Here is a 22,130-nt window from a genome sequence, read left to right as displayed (position 1 = left end):
ACACCTGGGGATCGAACCACGGTCCATCCTAGGTTAGCATGTGCAAGGCAAGTGCCCTGCCGCTTGCACCTCCACTAGGCCCCATATTATATTTTTTAATGAACCAAAAAGCCACTTGACAACTAAAGTTGCACAAAGATATGATGCATAATTCTATTTATTTAGTAACAGCAAGGGAGGGCAATAAATAAAACTACTGACATATTCATGGATTTAAATACATTATGGGTTTTGTATATTTGTAAATATACAAAACTAAATCTTTCTAAGAAAAAACAACTGGTATTTTTTAACTTGGAAATAAAGAGATGCAAAAATCATCATACAAGCTCTTGCACTAGATGGATCAGAGAAGTTTAACATAGCTAATTTTGACTTAACTAATGTGACAAATTAAATTTTGTCAATCCAAATTAAGTGTGCTTAACTTCTAGTGTTTTTGGGTAAAATTAGATCAACTATTGGAAAAGAGTCAGGTGTGAAATATCATCAATTCAAACTTGTAAATTGAGGACTAGTTCTTTAATCTCCAGTCTACAAGACGACCATAAAACGACTAAGAAGAACCACTGGGATTTCAATTTTTTACTGCAGCTGAAATTAACAGTATGCTACAGAAGTGTTTAGTCTTTCTACTACCTAAGTATAATCAAAAATCAAAGAAATCAAAACATTATAGAGTTTATGGAACTTAGAGAAGGACCTGACTTTTAATACAATGAACAAATAGTCCTCATGAGAAAATATTGCCATAGTTTCTTAGATTTTGAAATTAATTTTCTTTATCGTTTAAGTAGTTCTCTCTCTTTTTTTAAGTTTTGAGATTCTGTGGTTTATAATACTATTAATAGTTTCTTATGCACATAATACCAACATTTTGACTTTTTTAAAAAGCAAGCTTAACTAGTCAACAAATTCCAAATCCAGATTTCTTTGAAGACATTTTTGAATGAATGTCTAAAAAGAGTCTCTCCTATATATCCTATGATCCAATTAATAAAACTTGGGATTCATTTTATTCCAATTTGTATGTTGTTGGTTCCACTCTTCCCACTGAAACAATGGCATGTTTTAAGATAAAATTAGCCATCTGTATACCTGATTTAGTAAAGTGTATATTAAACACTTTTCCACAATATAGGATGCAAGTATTTTCTTGTTGTTAAATTTTGTGAGTTTTTATTTTTATAATTTATATATATGTTTATATAAGCATATATATAATTTATAAATACAAATTAAGAATATTTTTAAATTCTGGGGCTAGAATGATACTACAGTGGGTAGGGCATTTGCCTTGCATGCAGCCACTCAGATTCTATTGTTGGCATCCCATATGAACCGCCGAGCACTGCCTAGAGTAATTCCTGAGCACAGAGCAAGGAGTAACCCCTGAGCACCGCTGCCAGGTGCCCCTCAAACTAAACTAAAATAAATTTCTAAGAGTACAAAAAAATTAATTTAAGCTGCAGGGGAAAGAACACTGGAAATCCAACATAAATGGTATACAGTGAAAGATACTTCCAACACAATGCTTTATAAATAAACATTAACAAATCAGAGTTTTGTTCTCACTTATTCTATAGCCATTAAGAAAAAAAGTCACAAACCCTAAAAACATCAAATATATTGTCTATTAATAGATATTTATCCAATCTAATAATAAAATAATATCTAAGCAATTTAGAGCTGAAATTTCACTTTAGACAACTGATGCCAAGTCTTGAAATTGAAAAAAATCTGCCATTTCTGTGAAACACAGCTTAGACTTAAGCACAAAAAACCAGGGTCATGGCATTACAACAGCTCCAAAATATCTAAACTCACAGCAATATCCACAAAATATCCAACAGCTCACATATTTTGTAACTAAATATGAGTAAATATATTTCCAAGAAATGAATCAAAATCTATATATTAAAATATAATAAACTATAAAAATAAAAATCAATTATATATGGTTTGTTTATATATAATTATAAATATTATAGTAATACTCAAACTATGATAAACAGGCAGGAGAAATGTTAAAAAGTAATTAATAAGCACTGAGATAGCAATGGTTTATGAACATGAGACTAAAGTGCCATAGAAACTATGGTGGAGAGTCAGTGACAAATGATGATGGTAACTTTGTACATTTTAACATAAACATTAACGCATTGTAATATGCTGCTTAAACTATAAAACAATCATTTTTAAATAAAAAATCAAGATAACCGAAATATTAAATATGCCAAATGTAGTCTGTAAAGGTAAATTCTTATTATAAGTTTGTACTACTAAAAAACTATGAACTAAAATTGGAAATAAACATTAAAATAAGAAAATCAACTAAAGCATCTAGTTTCAGAGACATTAAAATAGAAGCACAGTTTATCCTAGGATGGATAAAGTCTTCCTGTCCACTTCTTATCCCACCTTTTTACTTTAAACATAAAGAACATATTTGGGGTAAGCTATGTGAATGTGTTTAAAATTAGACATACACCAGAAAATCAAAATCACTAAAACTGTAGTAGATAGACTAACACTTTTTGCTAAGATTTTTTCATTAAGGAGAGCATAACAGAACACCTTTCGAGCTACCGCTGCCCTGACTCTCTACTGCAGGTTTTGGGTCCAAACAAGCCCAGAAAATATCTGCCAAAGCTAGAACTGCCTAAAAAGAGTGGAGTGAGAAAAGCAGTTCCACTTCGCTCAGAGACTACACACATCGCCAAGTCAAAGAAGCTACTACAACATACAGAAAACATCACTCTACAGACGCGATCATGGGAAAACAACGAAGGCCAACATCATGCATAGGGAATGAAGATGGCAGCTCTATGACCTTATAAGTGCCAACCACCTAGTTAGCCTCTCAAATAAGGAGGCTAGAGAAGAAATATGGAGGATATTCATAGAACTCAAAGAAAGTGTATGTCAAGCTGAATGGTCCATGACTATGAATCAAGAGAATATGAAAATAGAAATAAGAGAATTCCAAACTGATATAGCAGGACTAAAATACATGGAAGGCAAAATGAAAACCTCACTGGAAAGCCTCTCCAACTGAGTAATAGCAGCCAATGACCAAACCAATAACCTGCAAGATGAGATACATAACAAATCCATACCACAAAAGAGAATAAAAATAGCCTTAAAAAAACGAACAGACAATGGAAAAAATCCTCAAAGAATGTGAAGAGATAAAATAGAAGATTTTGATAAACTCAACAGGAACAACATAAGAATCATTGGAAGAAAATCCCCAAGAAGAATAAACAATTAAAGGAATCATTGCAGAAAAACTCCCAGAGCTAAAGACTGTATGCAACCAAATCTTGCATGCCTGAAGAGTACCAGCTAAAAGAGATTTGAGAAAAAGCACCCAATACACATCCTAGTCATAATGACGAATCCCACAGATATAATAGAATACTGAAAGTAGAAAGATCAAAAAGGGAAATTACATTCAAGGGGCATCCTTAAGATTTATAGCATACCTATCACAAGAAACCGTCTAGACCAGAAGGCAGTGGTGGGATATAGTGATAAAACTCAATAAAATGAATGCTTCGCCTAGAATACTGAACCCAACCAGACTAACTTTCATGATTGAAGAAAGTAAGCATAGCTTCATGGATAAATAATAGCTTAGAAACTTTACAGACTCAAAACCAGCCTTAAAATAAAAACTGAATGTAATCAGTTAATCAAAAACAAGACACATCAAACCCCAACACAAAGATGACACTAAATCCCATTACAATTATCTCTCTGAACGTCAATGGACTAAATACACCAGTTAAGAGATACAGATAAATGGATCAAAAGATGAATCCAATACTCTGCTGCCTAAAAGAAATACATCTGAATAGTCAGAACAAACATAGACTCAAAATCAACTGTTAAAGGACAATCAGCCAAGCAAACAACTCCCTTAAAAAAAGCTGGAGTGGTTATATTAATATCAGATTATGCAAATTTTACACTTAAAAAGTAATAAAGTACGATGATGGGCATTTTGTAATAATCAAGGAATATGTACAACAGGAAGGAATCACACTCTTAATCATATATGCACAGAATGAGGAATTAACAGAATATTTAAAACAACTACTGACAAATCTGAAAGACATCAATAGCAAAACAATAAAAGAGGGAGGCCTCAACACTACCTATCACCCCTTGATAGGTCGACCAGGATGAAACCTAACAATAACATACTAGCTCTACAAGAAGAAATGGAATAAAGTGGGTTAGTAGATATATATATAGCATGTTCCAAAAAACTGGATTCTTCTGGTCTATAAAACATACCTCATTAAAATTAAGAGGATAGAAACTATACAAAAACTACCTTCTCAGATAATAATGCACTGAAATTAGAAGTGAACTACAAAGGGACATAGAAAAAACTTTAACACCTGGAAATTGAACAGCTCACTACTGAACAATCAGTGGGTGAGATGAAATCAAAGAGGAAACCAAAAGATTCCTGGAAACAAATGTGAATGAAAACACAAATTACCAGAATTTGTGGGACACTGCAAAGCAGTACTAAAAAGAAAATCAGGAAAGAAGGTGCCTACATAAATAACTTAATGACACAACTTAGAAAATTAGAAAGTGATCAACAAAATAAACCAAAAATAAGGCAGGCAGAAGGAAATAACAAAGCTTAGAGCAGAAATTAAACAAAACAATGCAATATCAATGAAAGCAAGTTAGTTTTTTTAAAAAAAAAATAAACAAGATTGATAAATCAATAGCAAAAATCACAAACAAATGTAGAGAGAGAAACTTAGTAACTGAATTAAAATGAAAAGGAGGAGATCATTACAAATAATACAGAGATTCAAAGGGTAATCAGAGACTACATTGAGAAACTCTATGTCACAAAAGAAAAGAACCTGCAAGAAATTGTTAAATTCTTGAAATATTATAATGTTCCATGGTTAAAGCAGTATGATCTAGCATATTTAAACAGACCATCACTATTGAGAAAATTAAAATGGTAATCAAAATCTTTCAAAAACAAAACTCAAGCCCAGATAGATTCAATAACGAATTCTTTCAAACCTTTCAAGAGGAACTATCAATCCTTTTAAGACTCTTTCCGGAAACTGAGGTAACAGAAACACCTCCAAATAGTTTCTATAAAGCTTACATCACGCTGATACCAAAACCAGAGAGAGGCCTCATCAAGGAAGTCATACATCATGACCAAGTAGGTTTCATTTAAAAAATGAAAGGATGGTTTAACATCTCAAATCAATCAATATAATACACCATATCAAGAAAAAAAAAAGTAAAAACTATATGATGGTATCAACAGATGCAGGGAGAGCATTCGATAAGGTCCAAAACGCATTCATGATAAAATCTCTCAACAAGATGGGAAGGGAAAGAATATTTTTCAATACAGTGAAACCCATCTATTTGCCAATGGCAAATATTAGACTCAATGGGGAAAAGCTGAAAGCCTTTCCTTAAGATCAAGGACAAGGCAAGGCTGCTATTCTCCCCATTCCTATTCAATACTGGAAGTTCTTTTCCTATTTGATTCTGAAAGTGCTAACTGCAAGAGTAATTAGGCATAAAAATGGCTATCCTTTTTGAGCCTGAGTGCCCAAACTGCTGCACAATGCCCGGTCCTCCCAATGGCCAGTCCGGCCCTGTTGCCAGGTAAGCTGCAAAGCAGACACCAGCACACTCTCCTCCCGCCACACTGCACCACATATCTTAAATTCGGACACTTTCCCGCGTGACAGCTGCAAGGCCTTCACATGCCACTGCTGGCATGCGTGCCATAGGTTCGCCATCGAGGCCTTATGGTATCAGGTCTGATATCAAGGTCTTAATCCATTTGGATTTTACCTTTGTACATGATGTTAGCTGGAGGTCAAAGTTCATTTTTTTGCAAGTGGCTAACCAGTTTCATTCAGTCATGTCACAATATCCCACCACTGTCTTCTGGCCTTAAGAGTTTCTTGTGACATGTCTGTTGTAAGTCTTAAGGATGCTTCTCTGGATGTAATTTCCCTTTTTGATCTTATTGCTTTCAGTATTCTATCTCTATCTGTAGGATTTGTAATTGTAACTAGGATCTGATTTTTTTCTGCCTGTTGTGGTGGGGTTCATTAGTTAGAAAGAGCACGTGGGCACAAATCAGAGCAGCCATGCTCTTCTGGGGCCTCCAGGAGACGGTTTTTTTGGGCCCTTCTTAGCCCTCTGAGGAGAGTGCCAGGATATCAGAGAAGATAAACACACAAAGCCAACAGGTCCCTTCAGCTTCTCTCAGTCGCCAATCTCACAGCAGGACGGACTCCTCCACAGACAAAGGAGTCAGCTCTCTGGCTGGTGTCCCTGATAGTAGGTTTCACTCACTCTTTCTTGGCCTTTCAGCCTGAGTGGCTCCAGGAGACAGTTTTTCTTTTTTTTTGGGGGGGGGGGGTGGGGGGTGGGGGTGGGGCCTTCCTAGCCCTCTCAGGAGAGCTTCACGAGATCAAAGAAGAGAAACACGCAAAGCCAACAGGTCGCTTCAGCTTCTCCCAGTCGCCAATCTCACAGCAGGGCGGACTCCTAAATTATGTATTTTTAAATATGTGTTGTCATCTTTTAAAACTTAAAATGTGCTTCTCTGTAATACCAATGCAACTATTTAAACTTAATTTTTCTTTCTTCAATTTTCATTTCTACGGTGCTCAACAAGCAAAAATGTTACCTCCCAGATAATTAAAAGAAAGAAATGTCTCTCAGAGAAACCTAACAATTGATAGCATAATTAAAATGGCCATAATTATATAAAAATTAAAACACATTTTTGTTTTATAATATCTTTATTTAAGCACCATGATTACAAATATATTGGTAGTTGAGTTTCTGTTCTAAAAAAAGAATACAACCCCTTCACTAGTGCAACCTCCCACCACCAATGCCCCCATCTCCTTTCTCCCACACACCCTGCAAGTATTCGACAGTCATTCTACTTCTCTCACTCATTAACATTGTCATGATAGTTGTTAGTATAATTATTTCTCTAACTGCACTCACCGCTCTGTGGTAAGCTTCATATCGTGAGCCATGAGCCGGTCCTTTCAGCCCTCATCTCTATTGTCTCTGGGCATTATTACACTAATGTCTTTTTATTTTCTTAAAACCCTTAGATGAGTGAGACTATTCTGTATCTATCTCTCTCCCTCTGACTTATTTTATTCAGCATAATAGTAAAACATATTTAAATTTGATGAATGAAAACACATGCCACTAATATCTTAAGTTAAAATACTGCAGAAAAAGTAGAACGCAAAGGAAAAAACATGAAAACAAAGTTGTCAGTATTTGAAATTTATATCCAATAAAAATATCTTAATATTCTTCCAGGGAGATTTAATATTTATAAACTTGTTGTAATCACAGCATCTTCATTTGATTATTTTTTTACCTTGTAATTGAAAAGTCCTATAGAATACCATCATTGAGCAATGCTAGCAAAGACGCCACAAGCTTGTCTACAATACACCTTTCAAAATTAAATACAAAACACATCATCAGAAAATAAATTTTAAATTAATTACCTATATTAATTGCAGTTTCTTGTTTGTCTCCTGTCAACACCCAAATCTTAATTTCTGCCTTCAACAGAGTTGCTATGGTTTCTGGAACCCCTGCCTGAAGGCGATCTTCTATGGCTGTAGCTCCTAGCAGCAGTAAATTCTATATTGAAAAAATATCTTCAATTAAAGATGCATATAATTCAGAAAAGCACTAACAACAAAACCATGACAGTAGAAAGGCAGTCAAAATGATTCAACAGCTGTTTTTCCTTCTTTAAACTCTTCAGACAATCAGTGCTATCTAGATTGTGGCATGCCAAACCCATTTTTAACATGAGAACTACCATTTCTGCACAGATAAATCAATATTCCCTTAGTTATTTGTGTGAAAATCTGGGGGAGAAGAAGCACATAGCAGGTGATTATATAGTAGCTGATCTTTCAGATATGAATAGCACACATCCCGTAGTCTTTCATTCAGCTCAATAATTGAGTATATGAGAATCAACAAAAGGGAAAATGTGCTTTTTGCATGACACCATTTTATCTAGCAATATAGGACCCAGGGCATGTGAAAAAAGAATTTAGAAGAAGCAGAGCAATAGTATAGCATGTAAGGCATTTACTTTGCAAATAGTTGATCTGGGTTCTATCTTCAGAACCACATATAGTTTCCTGAGCCATGTAGTAGTGATTCCCAAGCACAGAATCAAAAATAAGCTGGGCATAGCCAGGTATGGTCCAAAATAAATGTTAAAAAAAATACTAAGGACATACAAATGCTGCTCCCAAGATGTCTTCACATGTACAAAAGGCTCAGCTCACACTGTGATGAAAAGCTGCTCTGCATGTTGGTAGGAAAACACCAAAACCTCTGTGTCCAGAGGTCCTGTCATCCTCAGGCCTCATTCCAAGTCTCTAGCACAGAGTATCTCAGCTCATATTGGTGAACTAATCATAGAGAAGAGTCCAATTCCCACAGACCAGACGCTTGCATGCCTAATATTGCATGCATACCATAACTTTGTTAACTTTTTTCTTAAATGCAATTCTGAATATTTCCAGTAAAGTAGAGCAATAAATACCTGAGTTCTATTCCAACCTAAATTCCATTAAAATGGCACATCAGTGAATTTTAAACTCAAAAATGGAGAAAAAAATTCAAAGACATTTTTAAAGAGCATATACAAACACAAAGTAAGAAAGTAAACAGTAGATGACTTAAAAGTTATAGAAACTAGAAGTATCTGAACCAAGATTGCTGACACAGAACAGGAAAAGTCAAAATTCAGATCGTAAATTTAGCAAGTTACTCAGTTTTTGGAATAAATTGAAAAGAATACAGAGTAAAAGTTGATGGTGTGAAGTAGCAATAGAAATGGTGACAATATTCTAGTAATGTTAGTATTGTTAGGTATATATAAAAATTCTGTGAATGCACAATATCACACACAATCCTATGAGTTTTCACTGCTCTGTTCTCAATGGAGTCAGTTCATCTTCTTAAAACTAATTTCAGGCAAACTCAGAAAGTTGTTGATTCTCTTTTTAATCTCACACTTTGCACTAATGTGGCTAGAGCTCTCACATCACCCTTAAAATCAAATGCTTCTTAAAGCAAATAATAATTAAAAGCTAATGGTAAATTAAAACCATTATGGAAAGGGGTTGGTTTCTTGTTCAAAGGATCTGCTCAATAGATGCTAAGCTGCTTCAGGGCACAAAGGCCAATGCAGTGGGAAATTACCTTCTCAATGAGCTCATAGCACTCTTCTAGATGTTGGGCTCTGTCTTTCAGAGTTGTGCTGGCTTCTTGGTAGACTTTCAGCCACTCCTCATACTCATTCTCAGAGAGGTCAGAATAAGCTAAACAGAGAGTCCTCAAACCTGCAAAGAGTTCAAGTGAATTCCATGGCAGTGCTGGCACTGAGCAACCAGAGGAACTGAGCTCTAAGTAGACTTCATTTGGTTCCATTTTAGACCAGTTTACTCCAAAACTGTTCAAGAACCCATTTGCTTTAGGTGAGAGTTTTCACATCTCTCTGGAAGAGTAACATCAAAAATAATTCAACTACATTTGAATATAAACAACCTCTTATATAAATCTGAGAAGCAGCCCAGAGTATGGGCTTCCCCAGAGCAAATTCCAGAAGCATGTGTGGGTACAATAATAAGTGTGGAGGTGGCAGTTGTCAAAAAGGAGAGTAAGCTGAAAGGGCACTTTTAATTCAGTGGTGAAAAGTTCAATGTGCTTCCATATGAAACACTGAATAAGCTTTCAATCAGCCAAGTCTGGGAGAAGGGGGTGGTGTGATGTCGGTCTTCGTGTCAATGAGTCTGTATAAACATAGGAAGGTGAGGGTGCAGTAGTGAGCACTTAAGAAAGGTTTAGGCTTCTGTCAGGGAAACCAGACTTCTATGTTTAGAGCCCTTCAGAGAGAGCTTTCCCAGTCTATGCAAGCTCAATGAATTATTATAGCCTTAATCACAGATATGCCAATATCATAAGGATGGAGCAGGGAAATGACAAAGTGAATGTTCCAAGACAGGGAATAATAACAACAATAATTACTACTACAACTACTACTACTAGTAATAATAATGTTAATAATAATTCAACTTACTGTGAACTATGTTTTCCTTCTACACCTCTGTCTAGAGTTAGAGTCACATATAGGGATGCAGGTCTGGACTTTGCCTTGCACTTTGTCACTGCCATGGATTCATGGTAAAGGGGGTAGCAATGTTAATTCTAGTAAAGTACACTCCTATAAAGCAAAGAAGGGTGCTGACCCAGACAGCAACTATAAACATCTGACTATAAAATGGCTAAGAAGAGTATTTCCAAATTCCACCTACCTTCAGTGGCAAAATATTCCAGGTGGCATAATGTTTCCTCCATGTATTTTGAATCTCTTGAAAGTCTATCAAAAATGACATTATCCTGAAATACAAGGAAAGAGTATACGTAACTAAACTCTTTTAACCAGACTGTAAGCACAGCTTAGCTACATGGTACTTATCAACTGTATAAGAAAACACTTGAGTGGGCAGATAGAAATACATTTTTTGGCTAGATTTGTGAGCTTGAAAAACAAATGAGGCATGAATGTGTGCAAACAGAAATATATTTATAAGGACCTCCCATACAGGCAAATATCTGGGGGAGGACAGTGCCTCTATTCACTTAGACTTGTAAAACTCCTGTTACTCTTTTGCAGAAATGAAAAAGGTGAAAGTGTACACTATAAATTCATCAAGTGCACTTGTTCTTCCCACACCGGAACTCCTGATCAGGGTAAAGGATAAACCTAGGTGAGCTAAAGTATACTCAGGTGTGACCCAGAATGTCCCTCTGTGACAATTTTCCTGATATGCAAGCTGGCCAACCTAGATACCCAACAAGCTTCTGTCAAAATGCAAAGTCTTAAGACACTAAATATTTAATTTTTTAGGAAATTCTTGTTTTATTTGGGGAGAAAGGTAGGCATAAAGAGAATTAAATCCTAGAAGAAGAAAATGCACCATTGTAGCAATATCTATATGTATAACTTTCATAGAGTCAAACAAACAAATTGCAAAAGAAAAAATCATGTTTGATATAAGAACATAAACAAGGTCATCCTAATTTGTTACTAATTTAAGCATAGAACCCTTGAATGAGTTTCCAAACACAAAGGGTTTGTAATTCACAGACATTGCACATTTTGGAGGGGCTCTGAAGCAGTGCTCAGTAGCATCAAGACCCCACCAATTATTCTCAACTAATTAAGGTTTTGGTTCAGTTCTAGAACCTGAATATATGGTGCCATGCTATGCCAAGGACCTCCAGGCCATCCTGGTGATGCTCGGGAGCTCGTCTAGGCTGTACCCACTGATACTCAGGGAACTATATGGTGATGGAAATCAAACCCAGGTCAGGAGCATGCCAGTTATATTCCTTAATCAATTTACTATCTCTTGACCCCACATTAATCACTTCTAAAATTTCTTGTCATGGTACACAATGAAGAACATGCTTGTTTCAACAATTGCTTAAGGTTAATAAGATTTTCCACAAATCACTTATTCTCAAAATAGCTACCTTTCTTTCCATGTTCAATTTCTCTCTGGTTTAGGAGTTTGGGGCCACACTGCCAGCAATCCTCTAGGGCTATGGCTGGATTATAGGAAGGGGTTTAATGCTTTGAATCAAACCAGGGGCTTTCCCATCCAAACTATGTGCTCCAGCCTTTTGAGCCATCTCCCTAGCCTTGTTCATCTCCCTGCTTTTCCTTGACAAAATCTCATAAAATGAGATTCTTTCTCAATGCTGAAGACCACAATTTAATATAGTTCACAAATAAGACTATAACCAGTAACATCTTTTGGGGAGGGGTGTTGGGCCACAACCAGCAGCGCTCAGGGATTACTCCTGGCTCTGCGCAGAAATCGCTCCTGGCAGGTTCAGGGGACCATAAGGGATGCTGAGGATTGAACCTGGGTCTGTCCCAGGTTAGCCACATGTAAGGCAAATGTCCTACTACTGTACTATAGCTCTGGCCTTAAGTAAGACATTTTAATTCAATAATAGAACTTACAACAAAAAAGATTAAGCTAAAAAAAACTACCAACGAGGGCCAGAGCAGTGGTTCAAATGGTAGAGTGTTTCCTTGCATGTGCTAACCTAGGATAGACCACAGTCCAAACCCCCAGCGACCTATATGGTCCCCCAAGCCAGGAGCGATTTCTGAGAGCATAGCCCGGAGTAACCCCTGAGCATCACTGGGTGTGCCCCCCCCCCAAAAAAAACCTACCAACATTGTCAGTAATAATAATGATAACATCTGGACACCCTCACACCTACCATAGAGCTTTCAATGTTAATAATAGACAACAATAACTGGGACAAAGCAGACTGCATAAAATATTATTTGTAATAACCTAATGGTGGTAACACTAAAATAAAAATTCATTAATTGTTTTGTTTCGTTTTGAGGCCATTCCCAGGAATTACTACTGGGGCTACACTCATGAATCACTCCTGGAGGTCTCGGGGGATTACATGGGATAGCAGAGTTCAAACCCAGGTAGGCCAAGTGCAAGGCAGGCACCCTAACCACTGTACTATTAATGTTCCAGCTTAAAATTCATACTTTTATGAATTTTATAGAACAGAACAAGTTCTTGTTTATAAACTAATGGCTAAAAGCAAGCTTCTACCTTCTCTCCCTCCTTTCCTCCTCTCCCTTTCTCTTCCTTTCCCTCTCTTTCTTCTCTCTTCTCTCTATTCTTCTCTCTCCCCCCTCTCTCTTCCTCTTTCCCTCTCTCCTTCTTTTTCCCTCTCTCCTTCTCTCTACCTGTTTTCCTCCTTCTCTCCCACTCTCTCCCTCAAAAAAATAAGAGAAAAAAAAACAGAAAAAGTCAAAGCAAGCTTCTTATTGATCAGCTTTGCTATTCTGGCTTAAGCCAAGAGGATCTGCTATTAAATCAACTTTCTGGTCAACTTGAAAGAGCCTTTCATATAGAAGCTCAACTTCTAGTTTTTTGAGAAATATCCATATTGACATAATCTCACTCATTTGTGGAACGTAAGAAAAATAAAAAATAATATGGTAATAATATCCAGAGACAATAGAAATAAAGGCCAGGAGAATCAGTCCCTGACTTGCCACAAAGATCGAGAAGTGCATAGGATAGAGAAGGGGTAATGGTAGTTAGAACTGATCACTCTGGACAAGAACTTTGTACAGAAAAAGGATAAAATGATATGCCTGGTATCCCTTCATTAGAAATAAGTGTAAACTACAGGGTCAGAGAGAGAGAGAAAGAGATGTAAAATATCCACTGTAGGTAGACTGGGGTGTGGGGAAGGCTGGGACCTGGAACATTCGTGGCAGGAAAAGTGCACTGGTAAAGGGTGATATACATTCTATGACAGAAATTCAATCAAAAACAATTTTGTAACCATGGTACTTAAATAATGTAATAAAAAAGCCTTGCAACTTTTGGTCAAGATGGTGAGGAGAATGCTTAGGAGAAACAACAGAGTAACAAGGCAATCACCAAGAGACTAGGGAAGTACTTACAGCCCCTTTACAGTAGAGACGAAGTTGTCCTGAAGGAGTCCTAACAATCACAGACATTCTTTTTCTGTCACTGCAAAAATGGAAAAAAAATAAAAAAGTACTGGTCACTGGTCTGTTTCATAAGACTCATAACATATGATTGAACAAATCAAAAGGCAGTCTAGTTGTCTCCCAGTGACCCATCTGACATCTTCAATGTCAGACTTTCATTGCAGCCAATTCCCAATTCATTATGTAGTAGACAAAAAAAGATTCTTTCCCTTTCTTGCCAATGGAGCATCAATACCACAGCCATGTGCAAATCTGAATAACTACTATACACATCTAATTTACTTCTGACAATACGCTAACACCATTTTCATTATTTACAGTCAAAAATATTAAATAAATTATGAAGTAAGTAGCAAAGTGTATGATTGATTGCATGTAAATAGACTCACTATTCATGCGACCTTCTCTAAAGTACAATAAAAAATAATGACAAATCTCTAGAATCCTCTGAGCACTGAAGTATGCTTTTGTGTTCCTCTCCCACCCCTTCACTAGTCTGCTCCAGCAAGTGTACCTCCCTATATTCATCATGGCTCCTCTTTACTCACTGAGCCTCCAATGGCTATATGGGCTATAGAATACTTTTATGGCTCTTCTCCACCCACTTATATTGAGTTGTTTTTCTCCCACTTACCACCATCACCCTCCACAGACACAAGTAGGTTTCAAGTATACAAGTATTTCAGGAGACTCTCCATTGCTGTCTCCAATCCTTAAGTTCTATGACTGCAGACAAACTTTATCTTCCTGAAACATACAGTGGGGCCTATACAAGCTAACTCCTTGGCTTTTGAATAAGGTACTTTCTAATGAAAATCTTGGACAGAGTACAGAGTACTCCCACTTTCCAGCTTTATAATTCAATTCCTTCCTCCTAACCACAGCACTCTTATCAGACCTGGATTTCCAATTCTCTTTCTGTTATGTAGTAGCCATGTGCTCAGCAAACTTATTTACCCAATATTTCAAGTTTGAATGTATAAAGCAATATTGTCACCAAGTTACACCCCAGGAGTGCTGTGAGGATTAATGGCCATGCTGGTTTTTATGACTATAGCATTTCCTCCGTTAAAAGATGAGTCAACTGAATTAGCAGAATTAGAAATACAATTACTAAAAGAAATACAATTACAAATGACGTCTTTGTCCTTCCTTACTTGGTTATAGGACTTTTTTTTTAAAATCCTCATCTCTTCCATATTTATCTGATTTTAATCTAACTTCCTGTTTTCTTCTTTGTCCAATAACTGATAATCCTAATAAGTATATGCACAAAATAGCACATAACCAGACACTCACAAGTGAAAGAGACAAGAATGTCTGCAGAGAAACCTAGTGCCTCTCTCTTCCATTCTCTAGAACACTATCCCCCAATCTGCACAAACTGCTCCTTCTCACCAGCCTTATCTTTCTCCAGCTGCCCAGCCCTCATGTCTCCTGGTTCACCAAAGTTCATGCCTGCACTCTAAGAACTACAAAGGTAGAAAATATTTCTTACAAGGTGGGGAAAGACTGTTCTTTTTTTCCAAATGGCCTATAGTGCATACAGAGCAAGTAAGTTGTGACTTACCCGAAGTTATTGAAAAGCTACCCAATGTAAATAGATTTATAAATACCTGTGTTTAAATTAATGTCAATAACCATCTAATTTAAATAAGAATAAAAATGTTTCAAGAGATCGATTGAATTTTGCTCTAGCACTGATAATTCAATATTAATAAGAAAATAAAACTGATTTTGTTTTTATCAAAAGTATGTATGAAATGATTCATCAAAAACATTTCAAATCACAAAGATATGTCTGCAGCTGCTAGTGCAAGACCACCAGGCACTGGAAAAGTAAAGAAAATATAGAATACACAAACATGACACCCCATTTCAATGAACAAAGAAAAATTACCTCCTTAGCTGTCTTTAATGAAAGTCAATTCCAAAATATTTACTGCATTTAATGCTAAGCACTATATTTAGTAATACCATATATCATGCAAGCACTATGATCACGTTGTAAGATATAAATGTTTGATTATATATATCAATTGTACATATTGATATATGGACAAATTTTGTTTCCAAGTCATGAAAGAAAAACATACCTAGAAAATTCCAAGACATTAAGGATTTCGAATGTTTGTTCCTGTCCCAACTGCGGGAAGAAAAAAAAACGGGTTTTTAATGAGGTATATAGTAATAAGAGCTTAAAACAACTGACTGCCCAATCAAAATGTGGTGGCTATACTATAGAAAATATTGCAGCAGATAGATAACTTCTACATTTCCCCCCCGCAGGTTTCCCAAAAGTGAGTCTGGTGGAACCAGAGCTCCTCCTCCTGGTGGAAGCATCTACTTTTTCTCTGATTACTGGCTACCCTAACATGTTGGCAGTCACTTCCAAGATACGAAGAAAAATGAAACATTTTGCAGCTCCATCCAAAACCCTCAAACTATACTTATGAAGTAAAAATTTCATAGAGGTATATGCACACACCCTGTACCTACCATCCATACGGGACTTAATACAAGACATCAATTTCATTGAGACTTATGTCTGTGCTATCTAGTCAAAAGCACCTATTCTCCAATAAAAACTAGGAACACACTGGACTGCTAATCTTCTGCATTTGGATTTATAAATATGGATTAATTCATAAATAATTCATATACTCAAATTTTAGTGTAATTAATCAAATGTCATTTCTCTTAATGATTCTTCCAAGCAGAAATAAAAAATTCTTGAGGTTTATTTCCCCAGAAATATTCCATGTTAGATGTCCATCATTTTCAAAGCATGATACCCAATTTGCTTTCTACTTCCCTCATACATCAGAGGGGAAAAAATGGGTCATGCAATTCCACAGATAGGAGTTCAAATTTTGTTTCTGCAACCAAGTGTAGTTTTGTTTGTGGATGGTGAGAGACCCAAACCAGAGGTTTCAGAGTAAATGAAGAAACACTCAGATCACCAAGTGCAATACTGACACATAGTAGTACTGAATATGTCTATTTTCCATCCCCAACTTCCTGTTTCCTTTCTTTTGATCCACTTCTCTCTGCAAACACCAGTTCCCACTTCCCTCACCCAGTCAGAAACATGCCCACTACTGTTTAGACTCCCTGGCACATACCAGCTGTGAGCACCAAGGAGTGTGCTCTCTTTGTGCTTTCACACTATTAATGACTTCTTTGTGCAGTCCAAGGACATGGCTACTAAGATGATCAATATAGCTACTTCACATAAATTTTCAGGTAAATGACTTGAGAATTTGTGATTGATTAATCCCATATTAATTTTGATCAAAATATATTGATTAATCCCATATTAATGGCTAAATGGGATTTTATAAGCTATTATTTACAAATACTTTTTTAACCTTGTCTTAAAACTGGTAAAATGAGCCTGGGGTTCAATTCACAGTTCAGATATGTGTCCCCAACACTGTGGTGATTCTCATTGTAATAATAGGCTTGAGCTTCCCACCTCCAACTGTCTCTGTAAGGCAGTGGCAACCTTTCACTTTTGGTTTCTCCATTATGCCCTGCCTGTCCATGCCACACCAATGTCCCATCTCTGTGACTCAGAAAAGCACAGCAGCAACTAAACAACTGAAAATGATGGTAAACATGTAATGGCTCCTTCACCTGGAGGAAGAAGACCTCATCGGTGAAAAGCTCCATGTTGGAAATTTTCTGCTCAGTCAGTACTTGTTTCATTTTCAGTGATTGCACATTTCCCTAAGCTCAATTTCCTTGTTTATTGAAATAAAGGAAGAAAAAAGAAACATCTAAATCTCTGTACTCCATTAGAGAAAAACTGGGAATACCTAGAAACAGATGGGCATTACAGAAGATTGATGTTTTTGGACATTTTGATAAGAAGTAAAAATGAAAGCTGACATATTCTACATCAGAAACTGTATCCAGTTAAGTATGTAGAAAATGAAACTCAAGTTTATTAATGAGTTCAATGGACTAAAATAAAGACACATATTAAGCTTCTCCAATCCAGGGGAAAGGGAAGAGAATATTGTGGCCACAACTCCTGTCTGCCCACCTGCCTTGACAACGGAGATAATGCACTTCCTTATTGGTCGTCATTGTCAAATCAGAGCCAGGCTAAACCTGACCACTGGTTTCCCCAGGAACCCTGGGACATCACTTACGGCCTCAATGATGACAGAGTACGGAGTTCTGCCTGTGAAGATGAAGCCCAATTTTTTAGCTCCTTTCACCAAAGCAGCCTCATCTGTCAAGAGATAGTTGGTGAAATGTTGATTCATTGATAGTAATGGCAAAACTCTGTTTTTAAATATTATTTTTCAAATTAACAATAAGCCACAAGAGGTAAAAAGGCTTGCCATGGGAGGTAGGGAGGGAGGGATAGTATATAAAACAAGACACACTTGCCTAGCATGCAGCTAACCCTTACTGGATCCCCAGACCATACAGAGATCTCAACTGCAAAGTCAAGATTAACCTTTAAACACCACCAAAAACTCAAAATGCAAAGGTATTTCCCAAAACCCAAAACATCCCCCAAAGATAAAGTGTGATGTGTGCACAGTAGTAAGGGCTGGGGATCCAGAGAGCTTTTGCTCACTCTTCCCACCCCGCTTCCACACACAGGCAGGGACACTTCCACCAGATGGGGGGGTAGAGTGAAAACTCCCTGACCCTGCTCAAGGCAAGGACCAAAGTCTCTCTGATGAACTTAAAAAATACTGACATGGCTTTCTGAGGGAACATCTCTGAACCGAGTGTTTTAGTTTGGGGAGATCATGGAGCACAGGAAGCACAACACTTAGAAACTCCATTAGAGGTATAAATGAACAAAGATGCTTGCTTGTTTCCCCTCTAGACTACTTCTAGAACATGACTTCTTCTAACAGAAGCAAGACCTCCCTACTTTTCAAGTGTAATTTGCACTTGCCTAATCTGTGATCTCTGCCAGCATCATTAGCAGGGTCTGGCTTCTTAGTCACCCAGCAGGAGGCACCATTCTGACAAGTAACCATGGACACTCAAGATATCCAAGGAAGGAACTCACCTGGGGAGGAGGCCTGGTAGATGATATCATCTCCTTCCTTCTCAGGAACAACTGTGTGGCATACGGCCAGGAGAGTGAGGAACTCCTGAATGCAATGAGCTGTGGGCTGCAAACATAGGACCTCATCAATCTGATTATTGCAAGACAGGCAGGTGCAGAGTACTCCTGTTCAAAGCCCAGAACAGCTTCCTCTGCATTTAGAGAGGAAGTGGGGATCAGAAGCACAGGGCCTTCAATCAATCAATCAATCAATCAATCACTTTTAGTCTGTACAAAATATCTTATGTATATCTAGAAATATTTTCAATTTATTTGAATACTTGTCTAAAATTGTCTTGACAAACTGGTGTTGCACAACTGCTCCTCTCCAGTCATTTCTTCTGTCATGAGCTGACCTATCTGCCTGTGAGCCTCACTGGTAAGCAGCTCAGCCTGCAGGGCCTGTACTGTGTTTAATACAGTTTAATACAGAGAGAAAGAGAAAAAACACCCTTTCCCAACTTTTAGCCACTTCTATGTACTCATCCTTTGGACACCATTCTTTTTTTTTTTTAATTTTTATTTTGATCATATTGGCTTACATATCTTTTACAGTAGTATTTTAGGTACATATTAACATTAAATTAGGGGAATACCCATCACCAAATTTTTGGACACCATTCTTACTGTGCTACCCACATGTGGTCAGGTAGGAAATGAAGGGATGCTTGGGCTGGAGCAGTGGTGCAAGCGGTAGGGCGTTTGCCTTGCATGCGCTGACCAGGAAGGGCAATGGTTCTATCCCCCGGTGTCCCCTATGGTCCCTCAAGTCATGAGCGATTTCTGAGCACACAGCCAGGAGTAATCCCTGAGCATCACCAAGTGTGGTCCAAAAACCAAAAACAAAACAAAAAGAAATGAAGGGATGAGAGCACCTCCTGTGATGTTGCCAGAATCTTGCCTTGCTTATTTCTGATACTTCAAACATTCCTGTCAGAAGGTGCTGTTTCTCTGCTTCCTTGAAACTCAAGAGGGCAAGCAGGCTACTACTTACCTCAGTAGCCTGTCCTCAGACCAAGCAAAAGGAAGGTGTGCAATGCTATCTTGTCTCAAAAGAGAAAAACTGATCCATCAAATGTGTATCTCCTGTTCTTTCCAGATCACTGTATTATGTTTATAAAGGAAATACTTATTTTTCTCTACCTCATATGTTCTTTAACTTTATAGTCCTTAATAGCCTGTAAGACCATATTCATTCACATATTAACTTTTATAAAAATTGTCCTAGGGGCTGGAGAGCTAGCATAAAGGTAAGGCATTTGCCTTTCATGCAGAAGGTCGGTGGTTCAAATCCTGGCATTCCATATAGTCCCCTGAGCCTGCCAGGAGCGACTTCTGAGCGTAGAGCCAGGAGTAACCCCTGAGCGTTGTGGGGTGTGACCCAAAAACCAAAAAAATCCTGAATACAGGGGGGGAATTGTCCTGAATACATATTTAATATATTTTCCATATTTGCCCTTCCACATAGACACAATCATTATTCATTAAGATTAGATGACAAATTACTGTAGAAATGATATCTCAATATTATATTGAGATGCAAAATGGATATTATTTATTAAATAATCATAAAACTTCTATATTTCATTCATGGCATGCTGCTACCTATTCATTTTCTATTGATTATAAATAATCTGTGTGCCAATATATTAAAGAATGTGAGGCACTGTACCAGACATTTTATTCTGACTGTTTTATTATTATTGAAATACTATTTCTATTAGTATTTTATTCTAAACGTATTGTTCAGAGGGCATAAAACATTAATTTTTTTTTGGTTTTGGGGCCACACCCAGTGATGCTAAGGAGTTATTCCTGGCTATGTGCTCAGAAATTGCTCCTAGCTCAGGGGACCATTTGGGACTCCGGGGATCGAACCCAGGTCTGTCATGGGTTGGACACGTGCAAGGCAAATGTCCTATCACTGTGCTACTGCTCTGGCTCCTAAAACATTACATTTTATAAATTAATTTGAAATCCCATTGTAATTTGCTTATTAACCTCTAGACTTAAGGGTTTTCAAGGAAGACACTTGTTTAGATTTGCCACAAGTGAGGATTTTTTTCTTTTCCTTTCCAACAAAAAAGAGAAATAAGATAATTAACAAGTTTAAATTGTAAGTCTATGAAATATTCACAATATATTTCAGACAAATAACACATATTTCAAAAAAAATCTTTTCTTTAGCTTTCGCCAAAGCACATTTTTATGGACTGAATATCAAAACCAGGACCACAAACACATATAGTCTGGAGTCTACCACTAAGTTACATTCACAGACAAGAAAAAAAAATTGTTTGTTTGGGGCCATACAGAGCAATGGTCAGGACTGACTCCTGGCTCTGACTGGAGAATTAACTCCTAGGGCTTGGCTGGAGAGCTAGCACCTCAGGAGGGCATTTGCCTTGCATTGGCCAACCCAGGATGGATGGTGATTTGAATTCCAGCATCACATCTGGTCCCCTGAGCCTGCTAGGAGCAATTTCTGGGCGCAGAGCCAGGAGTAACCCCTGGGCACAGCTGGATGTGGCCCAAAACCAAAAAAAAGGAATTAACTCCTGGCTAAGAGTGGAGAACTATATAGAAATCTTCAGGATCAAACCTAGGTCAGCTATATGCAAGCTATATGCAAGCCCTACCTGCTGTATTAGCCAACTAGCCCACAAAAATTTTTTTATCACTTGAAGGAACTGATTACTTATTGGAAAATGTGTGTATACATATATAGATATGTGTATACCTCTATGTATATGTGTCCATATTTAAAAGTCAAAAAATTATTAATGAGGGGAATCCACAAATAGTATTATATTAACCATAAATAAAGATATATATATAATTTAGTGATATTACTGTGTACTCATTAACACTAACTACACACAGAACTTTTCCTTCTTCCTGACATTCATTAAACAAAAATTCCCCATTCTCCTCCTTGACTTCTAGTAATCTCCTATTTATTTTGCTCTGAGCTATGAAGAATTTACCTATTTGGGGTATCTCAGAACAATTAGCATAATTAGCTATGTATCCTTCAATGAATCACTTTTAATCTGGATAAAATACTTTGTGTATATCTAGAAATATTTTAATTTATTTCAAAAATTATCTAAAATTATCTTATATGATAAGCTTCAGTTATAAAGCATATAATATAAATATGCTAATAATTGATTCTTTAAGTATTCAAGCTAAATAACATAGGCATAGTGATCTAAGAGTCATGCTCTTCTTTGGAAAACCTTGAAGGAAGTCACTAGTTAGCCATGCAATCAAAAGACTCAGGAATTTTCCATAGGCTGTTTCTCTGATTAAAAGGCAAACTTCTGGAGCCAGAGCAGTGGCACAAGCCATAAGGCGTGTCTGCCTTGCACGCGCTAGCCT

At 37.0% G+C, this 22,130-nt stretch overlaps 1 protein-coding gene across 2 annotated transcripts in view; it reads right to left on the bottom strand.

Moving 5' to 3' along the window:
* The window catches only part of ATP8A2 (ATPase phospholipid transporting 8A2), a 763,449-nt gene that overhangs the window by 563,144 nt on the left and 178,175 nt on the right, over window positions 1-22,130 (bottom strand). For both annotated transcript variants that reach the window (XM_049778216.1, XM_049778217.1), the window contains exons 17-23: window positions 18,708-18,813; window positions 17,824-17,906; window positions 15,760-15,809; window positions 13,613-13,682; window positions 10,404-10,488; window positions 9,292-9,431; window positions 7,566-7,704 (exon numbers count right to left, since the gene is read on the bottom strand). In XM_049778216.1, coding sequence (XP_049634173.1) covers window positions 7,566-7,704; window positions 9,292-9,431; window positions 10,404-10,488; window positions 13,613-13,682; window positions 15,760-15,809; window positions 17,824-17,906; window positions 18,708-18,813 — 673 coding nt within the window. The remainder of the gene's footprint in view (window positions 1-7,565; window positions 7,705-9,291; window positions 9,432-10,403; window positions 10,489-13,612; window positions 13,683-15,759; window positions 15,810-17,823; window positions 17,907-18,707; window positions 18,814-22,130) is intronic.

This window comes from Suncus etruscus, chromosome 8, assembly GCF_024139225.1.
Source record: "Suncus etruscus isolate mSunEtr1 chromosome 8, mSunEtr1.pri.cur, whole genome shotgun sequence".
NCBI classification, from domain to species: Eukaryota; Metazoa; Chordata; class Mammalia; order Eulipotyphla; family Soricidae; genus Suncus; species Suncus etruscus.
This window is presented reverse-complemented; position numbering and strand designations above follow the sequence as displayed.